Source organism: Borostomias antarcticus (assembly GCF_949987555.1).
Source record: "Borostomias antarcticus genome assembly, chromosome: 10".
NCBI lineage: Eukaryota > Metazoa > Chordata > Actinopteri > Stomiiformes > Stomiidae > Borostomias > Borostomias antarcticus.
Window position 1 is genome coordinate 26,869,231 of NC_140243.1, and position 15,904 is coordinate 26,885,134.

At 43.3% G+C, this 15,904-nt stretch overlaps 1 protein-coding gene across 1 annotated transcript; it reads right to left on the bottom strand.

Moving 5' to 3' along the window:
- Window positions 1–493: 493 nt before the first annotated feature.
- Window positions 494–1,641, bottom strand: LOC311314359 (C-X-C chemokine receptor type 3-like; the record flags this gene model as incomplete). Its single annotated transcript, XM_084444696.1, has 2 exons — window positions 494–1,225; window positions 1,357–1,641. The coding sequence occupies 2 exons, from the start codon at window positions 1,639–1,641 to the stop codon at window positions 494–496; spliced, it is 1,017 nt and encodes a 338-aa protein (XP_084300822.1).
- Window positions 1,642–15,904: the final 14,263 nt, after the last annotated feature.

The following is a 15,904-nucleotide window of genomic DNA, read 5'->3' on the forward strand; positions in this document are numbered from 1 at the left end:
CGATATCCTGTCCATGAAAATCACAAACAGGATTGGTGACAAAGCGCAGCCCTGGCGGAGGCCAACCCCCACCGGAAAGGAAGACGACTTACTGCCGAGGACCCGGACACAGCTCTCGCTCTGGGTGTACAGGGATTGGATGGCCCTAAGTAGGGACCCCCTCACCCCATACTCCCGCATAACCCTCCACAAGACCTCTCGAGGGACCCGGTCGTTTTTTTCTTCACCATGCTTTTTTTTCTTTCTACAAAATGAATGAAATATAGCCATTTGCCTAATCCTTCACAACACAACACCATAAAAAGGGAAAAAATATCTAAAGGGAAAAAGAGACAATTCAGCTTTTATTACATTGTCAAAAACCTTCATTAAAATTTTGAAAACTGCAACCAAGCTTAACATCTATTTGTCTACCTATCTGTGAAATAATGTGTCTATATTGTCTGTCTCTCCTCATCTCTATCTCCCTTGCCTCCTTTTCTCCCTCCCTATCTCAGATGGCGATGGTGTTGGACGTGTCTCCAGACTCTGACCACACTGAGCTCTTCCTGCTCCCTGTAGCTTGTGGCTGGACCCCAGTCAGCTTGCAGCCCAGCGACCTCAGTAGGTCCAGCAGGTGGCGCCGGAACTTCACCCCCACAAAAGCATACAGCACCGGGTTGAGGCTGCTGTGAAGGTAGCCCAGGGAGGAGGTGGCTGTGAGGGCTTTCGCCAGGCTGGTCCTGCTCTGGCAGGAGTCAGTAAGGGTGTTGTTTACGTGGAGAGTGTCCATGATGAGGGTGATGTTGTAGGGCGTCCAGCAGAGGAAGAAGAGCAGCACCAGGGCCAGGATGATCCTGATGGCCCTGTGCTTCTGGTGGCCCAGGGAGCTCTGCCGCAGCCGCAACAGGATGCTGGAGTAGCAGAAGAGGAGGACGGCCGAGGGCACCAGGAAGCCCACTATGTGGTAGAGCAGGCGGGAGGCCAGGCGCCAGTTAGTCGCAGACTGGGAGAAGCCCAGGTAGTTTTGAATGCACTGCACTCTGTCCCGTCTGGTATCCTGCAGAGCCTCCAGGAAGATCCAGTCAGGGATGGAAAGAAAGAGAGAGAATAGCCAAACAGACAGGCAGCTGGCCTGAACCATCCAGGGTTTTTTGCTGGAGTACATCCGCGTAGCGTGGACGATGGACAGGTACCGGTCCAGACTGATGCAGCCCAGCAGGTAGATCCCACAGTAGAAGTTCAGCTTGCAGAAGGTAAAGAAAAGAGGGAGACAGACAGGAGGAGAGGAGAGTTGGGGGAGATACTGTTAGAACAACTGTCAAAATAACATCTAGGAAACTGTGTGACTGTGGCCTTCTCTTCCCCAGGCTTTACCGTGAACATTGCTCCAGCGATCTTGCAGAGGGGCGTCCCGAAGCTCCACCCCTGTTCCTGAGCAGCCTGAACAGCCCAGAAGGGCAGGGTGAAGAGCAGCAGGCTGTCTGCCACGGCCAGGTGCATGATGAAGTTGTCCGCCACACTGAAGCCCCCTCTCCGCCTCTTCTGGACCAGAATCCCCAGGACCAGCCCGTTTCCCAGCAGGCCCAGAACCAGCCCCAGGGTGTACAGCACCGGGAGGAGCACCGCGTCGAAGTGCATACCTTCGTCTAAGCTACACATCTCTTTAAAGTCACCTAGGAATCAGAATCAGAATCAGCATTTATTTTGCCAGGTTTTTACACATACAGTACTAGGAATTTGTCGCTGTAGTTACCAGTGTCGTTGTCAGTCTGATTTAAATAATATTCGTGGAAATAGTCTCCTAAGTCCTCAGCACTGAAGACTTTTTTGCCAGATTCAGCCATTGGGGATTCCTGTATGTACAAGAAAGCACAAACACACACATAAGCTTACGGCTCTTGAATATGACATTGTCTCCTACAGTACGTAGTAAGTACGTAGTAAGTATATCTTAACTTTTTTTTTTTTTTTAAATGTCTGGATTGTTTCAGTGGTGTTTCTCCAACTGTGAAATGCTCAATTATTGGGCCAAATAAATACATGGATATCTTTGAACAACTACTAAGTGTCCCTAGACATCCAGAGTAGCATAGGCTGCATACATGGGTGTCCTGTTAAGTTTCTATACAACATGTGAAACCTCGACTACCCCACAGGTGTGTTAAAACGTATTATCCTTGTGAGACCATCCTGATCTAGCGAGCTTACATTCTGTTTTTCATGGCGCCACTCCGAAATGCCTGCATTCCGAAGGTCCGCCATTCCGAAAATTACCGAAGGTCCGACATTCTGAAAATTACGAAAATTACCTATCTGTTGTGGGGAAAAAAAAACTACGTAATAGGCCTGCCGCAGACAGGGGTCGAGAGCCATCCTTTAGCTGTTCATAGGCTACCTGAGGAAATAGATATGTATATCTGGGAAAGTAGCCTTACTTAGAAGATACGTATTGTACTATTTATGTATTTGAATTATGCCATAACATCTATGGACCACACTGTATCGCTGCCATTGTTTTGCAGACTACTCCTGACGAATGCTCACTGTATGCACAAATAGGCCTATTATCCCACTCACAAAATGCAATACAAAGCTGGAAATGCAGTGTAATGTCCCGCCCCAAATTATCTAATTGGTACTCAAATATCTGACATGTCGATCCGGATAGCTAATAATAAAATTAACCTACCAGAGGACCTCGAATTTAGCCGGAATTAGGCTATCGCATCCCCAGTGAAAGTCACTGACATAGGTACATGGGAAATCCGTATTTTTTAGGCTCGCCATATACTGTCAGGTCTCTGGGACAAAGGCGACTCGGTTTTCGGAGTGGCAGACCTAATTAAATTTTCGGAATAGTGGACCCTTTCCAATAAAGAGAAAGGGCCGCCATTCCGATGAATGGAGGTCAATCATCGGAATGGGGAACCTTAGGAAAGGCGGTCGGTTCCCGCTCAGTCTGCCATTACCCCATCTCGGACGACTATTGTGGGTGGGAGTAACTCCTTCAGGCAATCAATTTAACAAAACTCCAGTTGGAAGAACGGTAAAAACGTATTTTACTCTGAGAAACTGTGCCTACTCTTGTTCTTGTTTAATTGTTGTTATTATTTAGACTATTTATGCAATAATTTAATAATGGCTGTTTATTTTACTAATGTTAACATTACTGCTCGTTGCTTCAGGGGCTACATTCTTCTAGGGGTCAGAACAGCAGTCAGAAAAGTCCCTGATTCAAAATGTAATCGTAGAATAATCATTCGAGAAAGGGGGAAGTGTGGAGCGAAACTGAATGTGATCTTGCGAGATCAGGATGGTTTCACGAGCCTAGAAATGTATAGCAAAATACCAGTTACTATTATAACCGTCTGTCCTTCTATGAGGGAGGTGGAGCCCCGGAGCTCCTATTGGTGTATCCCTCCGCTACATGGCGGATCAGCCTGAACTTTTAAGTACACTCGCCTCAGCCAGTCAGGATGAGGCAGTATAGACCATAAAGGCCGCAGCTGTGCCATCATTTGAGCCCAATTCAGCGAGGAACTGAAAAGGGTTCAGTAGGGGATTAACCCAAAGGGGCTCATAGTACGACAGTTACGATAGCAACACCCGGTATGGAATAAATCAGCCGATTTGTTCGGCAAAGATCTAAATCAAGAAGCCGATTAGAATCGCACAGGAGGGCGTCTGAGGTTGACATATCTTGATTCATGTCATTGATACAAAATGCATAGTAAGTAAGTAAGTAACATTTTATTTATATAGCACCCTTCGTAGCACGAGTGCACAGAGTGCTTTACAGTAGGAACATTAAAAACAATATAGTCCAATCAGATACATACAAGTGCACTGAATACAATAAAGAAAAAGAGTGCACGTAAACATAGTGAAAGCATAGGGGCGCGTGGGCAGCAAGCATTGAGCAATTCGCCCGTGAGCCATTAGGCGAGCTGCCATATCAGTAGCCTGGTACGACCATCCCGTCCGTTCTCGCGAGCTCACATTCTGTTTCACTAACGCAGAACCAGAACGGTCTGGCCTTCGCCTCCTCCAGAGCAATTATGCCAAAATCCAGACCATACCGGGCCAATCAGGGACTGCGTTTTAACTGCTGTCCCGCCCCACAGTGGAAAGCAGCCCCTGATTGGTGCGTGTCCCTGCCGCTCGCTAAACAAACATGGCGGCTCCCGAAGCAACAAGTGGTAACGTTAACGTTAGAAGAATAAATGCAGCTATAAGTGCAGTTATTGCAGAAATAGACAATCACAACACTTAAACATGAACAAGAGTATGCACTAGCGGAGTTTCTCGGTGGAAAATATGTTTTTGCCGTTCTTCCGACTGGATTTGGCAAAAGTTTGCTGAACGCTCAGTGGCTGAAGGTGTTTGTCTGTCAAAGCAAGTTCTATTAATACATCCATGACCCCCTCCCACATAATCGCTCTCTATGGGGCGAAGGCTAGACCGATATTGCTGAGCGAAGCAGTGAGCTCGCTAGATGGGGATGGTCATACCAGGCTTGCGATATGCAAAGCATGCCCACTCAGCGCTGTCCGAGTTGTTCCACTCCTGGGTCCAATTTCGTAAATCAGCCTGATCCCTGCTTGCAGCTGGTATCTACAGTAGCTGGTAGTTAGCTAGCTGACCCAGGACCCCTGACCCCGTGTCACATGGATGGTGGTTGTATATGGTGCATAGCTCGCTCCGGTAGGTAGTTTGCTCCGCTAGCTACCACTAGTAGCTACAGGAGCTTATTCGCTCAGCTAGCTACCACTAGCTAACTACCTAGCTTGCTAATAGGAACGCTAGCGAGTTTTGCACTCTGTGTTGTGTCCACGTCTGGGTCGTTTGGCCCACCCACCCACCGTCGTTAATAAATACCCTGCACATCATGCTATGAATTGAGATATATCAACCTTCTGACCTGCTAGCAGGTCAGCAGGCGCCCTCCTGTGTCATTCTAATCGGCTGATTTATGTTGATTTTTCTAGAAAGAATCGGCTGATTCATGCTGTATTGGGTGGATAGCAACTGGTATTCTGTCCAGGCCCTACAGTGGAATGAACTGCTCACTGATTAGGCTTGTTGCAGTTGTCGGTGTTACCAGTGTTACTCAGTATTCGGGCATAGACAGTGTATTCACCGAGTCATTACTTTAACACCGCCACACTGTTGTTTTCTGCCCCCACTGTCGCTTTACCTATTTAGTTAATTTTCGCATATCAGTGCCCACTCATCAAACTCAAACAAGTGTGGTCTGCCCCTCAGCGTGTGCACACAGCACAGAGTAGAGTGTAGAGTAGTGGTTCTCAACCTTTTTTGAGCTCTGGACCACTGACATATTTTGAAAAATCCTGATTGTCCCTGATTGTTTCAAACACGCCCACTCCAACAAAGTTGACTGATTCTTCAAGATTTCAATGGAACGTAACAAGCAACCATTATTCTAACCACAACCCACACTAGGGACTGGAAGAAGGACACTAAAACCAACCCGCCGATCTCCACTGCACAAATAGAGTAGTGGTGAGAGCATTGGACTCCCACCCAGAAGACTAATTTCAAGACCCGGTGGGGATGACTTTATGGGACTGTATAGTATACACCAAAAGTCAGAAACCTAGGTTTAATTCGATTCTTAATAGATTCTGATCTTAATTTTGAGGCCCATATTCAGAATGTGACAAGGACATATTTTTATCACCTGAGAAACATTGCTAAGGTGAAACCCTTTCTCTCCCAGGCTGCGGACTGAGAACACCTCTTCCAGGCAGACCAGAGAACGGTTGTTTGGTCCGCAACAGAGTTCGATTCCGGCGTTCACACCACCCAAATGAACCGCAACAAGGGGTTTGGTTAGGTTCAACCAGACTAAGGTTGGTGTGAATGCACCCTTAATCATTGATCATTCGTTTATTTTATAAAGCACTTCTCATTGTCATCTCAAACGTGCTGAAACAATCACAAAGTCATTAAGAAAACAATAACAAGCAGAATAGTATCAGAGACAGTAAAATATACAGTATGTACACATTACATACAAAAAGCCTTTCTAAATAAGTACTTTAATAAAAATAAACAGTCTGTGGTGCCCTCAGATTGTCAGGGAGGGCATTCCAAAGGCAGGGGGCAGCTGAGAAAAAGTCTCCCATAGAGCAGAGCTTAGTCCTGGGGGTATGAAGAAGCAGTGAGGGTGCAATTGAATGTTAGGAGAAGGGTTTTGAATTCATATATAAATAAAATGATATGATTGAAATGGATCAAATTATAAATAATTATATAGTTAATGTTGTATTGGCTTTTTAATTAACTGCAACTTTAAAGCCCCACTATGTTGTTGATTTCATCTTAAAGTTCCAAAGTCGGTTATTAAAGTCAAAGTCGATCTATTGGTGTGCTGGATTATTATAGAGAGAACAGCACCTCTTCCATTCCCACAGAGGGGTCCGGCGGCCTGTATTTGCACTATGTAACTTTTGACCGCGAGCCGCGGTTTTCTCTCGCATGAACGTTCTGCTTTACCTTTAGCTCTCCTCTTCGAATTTACTGGCAGACTCCGTTTTCCGCAGCTTGTCAGTTGTCAACAAATGCACGTGAGAGGCGTAACAGGTGTCTCTCAGTGTTTTACGACAATGGTACTGCGGTTGTAATGGCTCTAGTGACCTTTAGGGGCCGCTAAAGTGCACAAAACTGGACCGCTACATAATGGGGCTTTCACTAAATGCCCCATCTAGCATGCTTCTAGCTTGCCATCAAACACATTACTCCATCATACAAGGTTTCTGAGTGTGTGAGGAATAGTAAGAAAGAATGATACTTGAGTCAGTAACCTTCACTGTAGCCTTACATTTTCATTAAGAGACAATCTCAATCAATTGTCAAATTATAGTATTAGTAATTTATAATAGTAATAGTAGTAGTTTATAACATATAATATATAGTTTATATATTATTCTTTTTTCGATTTAGCTATAGTTTGTGGAGTTGAAATCGGTTGGAAATGATTCATCAGCTGTGACATCATCTGACATGTTATATCAGCGTTTTGATTGACTGTTACAGGAAAAACTTTGCAACTGTTGCGGCTGAGTTTCATACACGTTTCAAGTGCTTTGCAGAGGGCTTTACACCATGCAACTCAACCGCAACATAGTTTCACCTACGTTTCAAGCAACTATAGTTGTGTGAGAGTTTCACCGTGTAAAACCAGCCTAACTTCCTGTAACCACAAGACTTTCTCAGTTCTCAGGAAAGACGTTTGTTACGTAAGCTCTCCTTACTAACTAGCTCTCCCCCTCCCTCCACGCCCCCCTCCTCACCGTGACCCGTCACCCTTACTCCTGATTGACCATACAAGTGAAATGAAACATTTACAACTTCTACTTATTTAAAATTATATTTAACATTTCAACACATTTTAGGCTGGCTTTACACGGTTAAACTGTCACACAACTTTAGTTGCTTGAAACTTAGTTTCACCTATGTTGCAATTTAGTTGCATGGTGTAAAGCCCTCTGCAAAGCACTTGAAAACTGAAAATCGGAAACTCAGCCGCAACAGTTGCAAAGCTTGACGAAAATGACTCGATGAAAATGACCAATCCAGCTAGCTTATTTTCATGAAATAAACTACAAGGTAAATCAGTTGCATGAGACTGGTTATTTTTCTAATTGCTTCGTGTAACTGTCAAGTTGCATGGAAATTCAACCTGCAACTAGTTGCGTGGAAGTTTTACCATGTAAAGCCAGCCTTAATCATATTTCAATGTATCTGTAGTAGGGTAGAGGACCCAAAGACTCCTCCTGAAGGTAAGATGCCCCCCCCCCCTTTAATTCCTCCCTTGAACATTAAGAAGACATTTCTGAGATGACACCAGTCTACCTCATCAAACATTTCACCGGTCACATCCTAGCTGACGGAGCTATTCAGCAAAAACGATTTTGAGGTAGGTTGATATAATTTTCTGCTATTGGAAAATAAGCATATATCAATTTTTATAAAGTTGTATATACAAGTAGTTTTATACATGTTATGGGGGGTTGGTAAGGTAATCCATTTGTTTTTGTTTTTTATTTTTAGTTATTTTTAGTTATGAATGAAAATGTAAAATGTGGGTGCAAAAGGGGTGCAAGACACCTTCCCTAGTGTGGTGCAAAACCCCCCCTTATAGACACCTTAAAATGCCCCACTCTCTAGGCCTAACTAACTTCAACCTAACTTTAGATGGCTTGTCTGAGGTTAAAAAATGGGTTACAAAAATATCCACTGTATATGAGTCTTAAACTTAATATGATACACTTAATAGCAAGAAAAATAGCATTTGATAGCAAGAAATCTATAGACTCTAGATAGTTAGCTAGTTATGCTAAGCTAACATTAGGCTAGCATAGCCAGCCCAGTGTAGTGGGGGTGGGAGAGAATGGATGTGCATTTTTGTGTATGGGTGTGTATCTAGTGGCTTCTGAAGTTTTTTCTTCCATTATAGAAAGAGAAAGTACTGTACATACAGTACGCATTAAACAAGGGGAACCAGTGAAGTCAGCTGCCAGAAGGTTCAGATTCCACCCAAAACCCTGAGGCGCCACAGAGATCAGGTGGTGAAGAACCCTGGTCACATCCACCTTGGCAGGAAGAGTGTTTTCAGTGCCTCATTTAAAAGTTGGTGTGCCAGAATCACTGGGCGGATACACAAATTAACAGAAGACAACATTTGCCATACTTGGGCCGGCTTCCTTCCCTTTATATCTACTTCTCCTGCCGGGTTTGCTATACCGCCGGTGGCCGAGCGGTAATGTGTTAGTCTAGCAATGCATCAGTCTAGTAATGTGTCGACCCGGTTCAGCTTTTGATATCAACATTTTTTTTGTTGCTGTTTACGCCAAATATTGTCTTATGTTTATGCATTTAAAATAAAATAATATCTGATTCATTAAAAACAAATCAGATAAGCACTGTATTAGGAAAAGTTAAATTTTCTTAGCCTGGATCCTGTGGTATTAGCCTACATATAAATCATAAGCTACCTGCACATCTGGGCTGAGGTTTTGCCCTTTGAGTGTCAGGTTTCACTATGTGTTCTTTTTATTTGAGTGTTGAAGCAAATGGAAAAAAAACAGTAATATCCGTCACATAGCAGGATTATACAAAGACTACCAGAGCAATTTTCACAAAACTCAATAGAGGGATGTAGCATAAGCCAACTTAGAACCCATCCAAGAGACATGGACACTGACTGAACTAGTGCCCCTCTACCCCTCCCAGAGGCATGGACACTGGGCTTGTGCCCCTCTACCCCTCCCAGAGGCATGGACACAGGACTAATGCCCTTCTACCCCTCCCAGAGACATGGACACTGGGCTAGTGCCCATCCTTTGTACCCCCCCAGAGGAAAGAACACTGGACTTAATCTCTGTATATAGTTTTGTGATTTATGTCTTCTGTTATTGTCTGTAATGGCTAATTGAAAAAATTCCACAAGTACACCAGTATGTTCAGTTGTGTTCATACATGACCACCTCTAATAAAAACCACTATCAGTTACACCACCAGAAATCTTACTCTTCAATGGTGCAAGTGTCATGGCTCCACTGCGCCTGCCTCGCCGGTCCATTTCCCCCGACTCTGTCTCTGACCCTGTCATGAGTCCCCTAGCACCTCCCGGAGGGCGCAGAGGGAACTGCATGCCCATTCGCAACGGCGCACCCCCGACCAGCACCTGCAGTTCATCCCGGTGATTGCGCCTCTCCCGAATCTGCCACCGAGCGGCCCCACACCTGCAGCTAATCAGCCAGTCAGCACGAGGTTAAGAAGCTGCTCCACACAGCAGTCTGCGCCAGATCGTTCACCTACCTGGTGGGTATCACGACTCTAGCTAATTATTTCTCCGTACTCGAGCCCTGTCTCACTGTTCTTGTTTTTCATTCATCCTAGTTATTCCTGCCTGACCCACGCCTGTCTGAGATCCATGAGCCTGCCTGACCCACGCCTGTCTGAGATACACGAGCCTGCCTGACCCACGCCTGTCTGACTACCACATCCCTGCCTGACCCTCGCTTGTCTCACTGACCTGATCCTGCCTGGCCCGTATACAATAAACACGCCTCCGGGCTTCACCTCCTAGCCGTTCGTGTCTGCTTTTGGGTCCTCCTCCGCTAGCCCTAACAGCAAGTGTGCTATATTTATACTGAGAAGTGAGTTTAAAGGAGTAGTAAAGGGAAAATGCATGTTTAGCCCTGTTTCAAAGGGCAATGCTCGTTTTTGACAACCTGGACCTTATTTACGACATATTATAAGACGTTTGACTCACCGAGATCACTTTGGTGTAGTTCGGAGGCCGGTAGAAGAAATTTAAAATCCAGCGCGAGCCAGTATATCCATGTAATGACGGCGATCGGGGCACCGAGAATGCAGTTTCTCAAAATCTATTTTCGGCCGCTAAACGGTTGTTTTCATCAATCAGATTGAATGAATCGACAGTTGAGATTCCTCAACGCGAGCCATTGTTGTGGTTTTCAAATACGGGGTCTTTAGCCTCTGTAATATGATCTTTACACGCCTTTCCCCACTTGCTCCAGCACGCATGCGCACAGGCCAGCGCGCAGACTGGCTATTCTCCGGCTCACATTCTCTGCGCTACGATCGTTGTTGGTGCCGAGAATATTGTCGTCGTCATTCGTCAGCAACAGTCCGATCGTAGCGCATTACATGGATATACTGGCTCGCGCTGGATTTTAAATTTCTTCTACAGGCCTCCGAACTACACAAAAGTGATCTCGGTGAGTCAAACTTCTTATAATATGTCGTAAATAAGGTCCAGGTTGTCAAAAACGAGCATTGCCCTTTAACAACAGCAAAACGTTGACAAAACTAGCACTTGCACACAATGAATAAACATGTTTTTTTATTTTATTTTCACTGTAGGCCAATTTGTCTGATACAAATTAAATCACATTGCATAAGCCTAATATTTGAAACTAGATCTGTACAAATTGAAGTATTAAAGTATTAATGACGATTTAAAATGAACTATTTTTTTTTATGTAAGATTGATACTCATTTTACACTATACAGTATGATCAATTATTTAAGAATAAAATGACAAGTGGGGCAATATTCCCAGGGGGCATCTTGCCCTTCGAGGGGGGACTGAACTCGGGGTTGGAAAAAAGCCTTCTCCTACTCTGCCCCTGCTACCTGGAACAAGCTGCAGCAGGTACTGAAGCTGTCTTGCTTAATTCCCCTTGGGGAGTTCAAAGGTCTTACCGGAAGGCTGGAGGGGGCAACAGTGGGAGTTTGCACTTGTAATTAGTTTTGATCCTGTTTTCTTTCACTTTTATATCAACTGTGTTTAAAGTATACTGTGTTTTTATATTGTCTTGCATGTCTTGTATGTCTGTAACTTTCTGTTGCTGCCTACCCCGAAACAGGTCCCCCTTGAAAATAAGACCCTGGGTGTCAATGGGTTATTTCACCTGCATAAATAAAGGTTAATGAAAAAGGAAATATATTGTACTCCGGGTGGTAGAAGATGCCCCCTTTACGAAAAAAAAAGTTTTGTATTATACTGTATCATCAGTGTTTTTTTGTTTAAACGTAAATGCCTTAAAAGTGTAATATCTCTTATTTCACTAACATGTATATACTAAATTCATATATTAATATTTATTTAATACGCCAAAAATGGTCCTTGGCGGGGCGTCTTTGGGTCCCTACAACTGTACCACAATAATAACTATCAAACCACAATAATAACTGTGTTGCACCTACATCACTGCAATATGTGCACACAACTTCCGTTTTATCCAAACTTCCATCTGGAAGCTTTTTCAAACGATATTTGCCGTTTGAAAAAGCTTAGGGGATGTCTCCTCAGTCATCGTGTTATCTCAGCGAGTGTTTACTAGAGTCTTTACCTGGCTGAATTAGCTACTGAAAGGCATGTGAAATGCGCAGATAACTTTATCCGTGCAACATGCCTTTCAGTAATTCAGCCAGGTAAACACTCGCGTTTGGAATTACGGGAGGAAGTTGGGTTCAAATTTTGTTAGGCCTACATGTTTTATTTGTTTGTTTTATTGGCATTCTTTTTTTTATGCATTAAAGTTTCCAGATTAATCGAAAGCATTAACCTAATAATATGATGTGATTAATCAAGATTAATCATGATTAATCACAATATTATAATACTAGTATTTACATTATATTTAAATGACAAAAGGTGGCTTTAGAAGTCAATATATTGCTTTATTAAATTATTATTTGCAATATCTTATGTGTCAGGCTATCAATCAATCTAAGCAACGTATTCAGCTTGCGCCAATACGTCTGTGTATTTTTGAAACTGTGCCTCTTGATGGCGGCTTCTAGCTGCATTGGAGGATGTAATTTGCAATGCTTCTATTAAGCCCTCGTCTTCTACCATAGCAATTTACCTGCAATCCATAGCAATTCATTTTGCGACCAAGTTTGTCAATTTGATTTTTGCATAATTAATTAATAACAGCCCTAGCCTACTACAAACCATAATGGACCTGGGAATAAATATGCAAGTCATGCAACTCATACATCATCTCTACTAGGGAGGGCGATATGGCCTTTTTGAAATATCTCGATATTTTTAGGTTGTCACGATACACAATATATATCTCAATATTTTTCCTAAGCCTTGAATTAACCCTTTGATGCATACAATCACACCAGTATGATGATTCTAGTCCCTGTAACATGTCTGCATTAGAATATTATAATATACTATATTATAATATAGAATATTATAGCATACTGCATGCACATGCTAATTTAACTTTCATAAAAAAGGGAGAAATCAAAACCAAGTAAAATGAATGGTTATTTGTTCAGCTATCGCACTGCACAGACTTTCAGTAGCTGTTAGGCTACACATACTGTAGCCTAGCTCTATAGAGCTCAAGATCAAACATAAAAAGTGCATTCAACAAACGCTGAGAAAACAGAATGTTCACATTTTCCTGGTCAACACAACATGTCAAAACAATAAGTGCACGTCTCTGTGCATGTTGTCAGTAAGATGACATTTGAAAACAACACTAACTAAATTAAACTGACCATTTTTGTACCATTTTGTTCAGACTAGGTTCCTTGCCAAAACACAAGCTTATCAACGGTGTCTGGTTTGAGAGATGCTCAGTGGCATGTAACTATATTCCCACTGGTACTAAATACCCTTTCCGAAGGGGAACTGGTGTCGGGCACACACAGATACTTGTAGAGCTCAAGATCAAACAAGGTGCATTCAACAAACCCAGAGAAAGACATTTCAAAACAGTCTTTTCAAAACAGAAAGTTCACATTTTCCTGGTCACCACAACATTTCAAAACATATATATTTCATTATTTTATTAATTAAATGAAAAATATTCTCTACTTTGTAAAATAATAAGCTTGGGTTGCTACAATTATAAGATGAAAGTGTCTGCTTTGCTCCACTAGTCTGACACTCAGATTGAATTGCTATTCGGATTCAGGGGCGGGAGCCAGGTTACTGATCCTCTCCTTCACTCTGTCCGCGCTCAGCAGAGCGGGTCGCAGCCCCGCAGCACAGAGCAGCGGTGTTCACGTTACGGCATGACGAGCTCCAGAGTTCACAGATTGACTCATTGATGTTCTGAGGTTCCCCCAGCTATTAGCATTGGGTTTATATCCAAATAGGCGCTTTTGCTTATGGAAATCCTCCGCCACCGTCTAGACTGAGCAGCCCTCAGTCCTTTCACTTTCCTGAAAATGAGAGCCTATACAAAGAGCCGTATCATTCATGACCGACCCATCACTACTCTCGCCCTAACTCTTGCCCGAGGGAAGACAGCTGGCGGTGGTTTGGCTAATTGGCGAATTGATTCCGAAAAAAGGCAGCATGGGATCCATCGTCTGGCGGTGAGAAAGAGCGAGAAAATCTTGCGGCCGCGGGAAAGCTAACGTGACAAACTATACTCGAATATTCACGATATAGTAATTTACTACATCGAGCAGAGACTAAGCCGCAATATATCACGTATATTCGATGTATCGCCCAGTCCTAATCTCTGCACACTTAAAACCATCCACCTAAAGCTATCTGTGGTCATGAAACTGGTTAGAGTGGGTGATTAGTAGATAGAGAGAGCCCCATGGGGCAGCTGGGACTACACTAGTGTATACTTTTCTCACTAAGAAAGGGCAATAATTTCAGTAGATGAATGGGTCATACATTCTGTGTTGTATTGGCAGACCTGTCTAGGTGAGTAGACGAAACCAGGATACAGTAAAACAGATGTGATCTGTCATGTGAAATGTATCGCAATCCATATAATTTTAGGTGTTTGGCACTTGACTTGCATATAGTCCTCCTCCTCCATGGGAGCAGTGAAAACAAGTGCCAGGAGAATGCTTATCTCCAAGCCATGCCAAACATGTAAACACATTCGGATTGCGATGCATTTCACAGGAGAGCATACTGAGACTGGTAAGATTACACCCTGTGCTTCCCGTCTTGGAAAAGCACATTTATCATAGTTTTTCCAACGCATTTCCGTATGCCCCATTGACTTCCAGTGTAGCCCAGTGAGAGCTGCATAAAACCTGCAGGCAGCTCAATACTGGAACCATCAGTGGAGTTATGGTCTCTATGTTTCAGGTTCATGGTAGATGGAACACAAATAGGACTTAATATCCAAAATAGCACACTACCCTTTTAAGAATACAGGCATGGTAGTTGAAATAAGATTAGAAAGGCACTTACTTACAGTGGCGTTTCAAAAATTGATGTTGTAGAAATACCCCTTTAACAGGAAAACAGATGCTTGCACCAGTTTTTGTATATATTTTGTATATACATACACAGAGGAGAGAAGAAGAGTGTGTGTGTGTCGGTTTGTCTGTCTGTGTGCGTGGTTTAGCAAGCGTTGAGGAAGTGTGGGAGGGGCTATACAGTAATGACTACATAATATGGATGAACAAACCCTCAAATTAAAGCTGACAAACAACTTTAACCATAATATACATGCACGCACACACAAACACATGTGCAGGAATCAATGTAGCCCCCCCCCCAATGAAAATGGAAGATGACTAGTGATAAAATTGTGTCTCTGTCCAAACATTTTTGGAGTTAACTGGTTCTTTTCAAGATGCGATAATCATGTAACACCCCTGGCTATAAAGTATGTGATGAGTCATCTTGCACCTTGCATCTGTAAACACAGTTGTCATAAAACCACAAATTAAGAAGTTTCACCTATCCTCCTGTCTGCTCCCTCTTTCATCTTAAAACAAAACCCACGTGATCTGGGTCTGTTTCACGCTGTCTGTTCATTAGGGGCCGGGCAGCTATGTTGCCGGTCCCTCTTGTACTTTCAAAAATGTAGGGGCCGGGCATGAAGTCCACTCTGTTTTTCCCAAACACTGTAAAATCTATCAACCCCTACTCCTCCCACACTTTTTGGTCAATTGACACCCCAATTGCTACACTGCATCCTCAGACTGTCCTCCGCAAACAATCCTCAACAATTTTTTAAATATCAAAAATTGAGCCCACAGCGCATCAAAATTATTTACTATAAACAGTACTGTATGCAGCTACTGCAAATACTCACTCAATCACAATCCGAAACACCCTCAAAATAATTTGATTGCGATTCATTTAACAGGAGAGCATACTGAGACTGGTAAGATTACACCCTGTGCTTCCCGTCTTGGAAAAGCACATTTATCATAGTTTTTCCAATGTATTGACATATGCCCCATTGACTTCCAGTGTAGCCCAGTGAGAGCCTGCATAAAAACTGCAGGCAGCTCAATACTGGAACCATCAGTGAGGTTATGGTCTCTACGTTTCAGGTTCATGGTAGGCAGACCACAAATAGGGTTAAATATCCAAAATAGCACACTACCCTTTTAAGAATACAGGCATGGT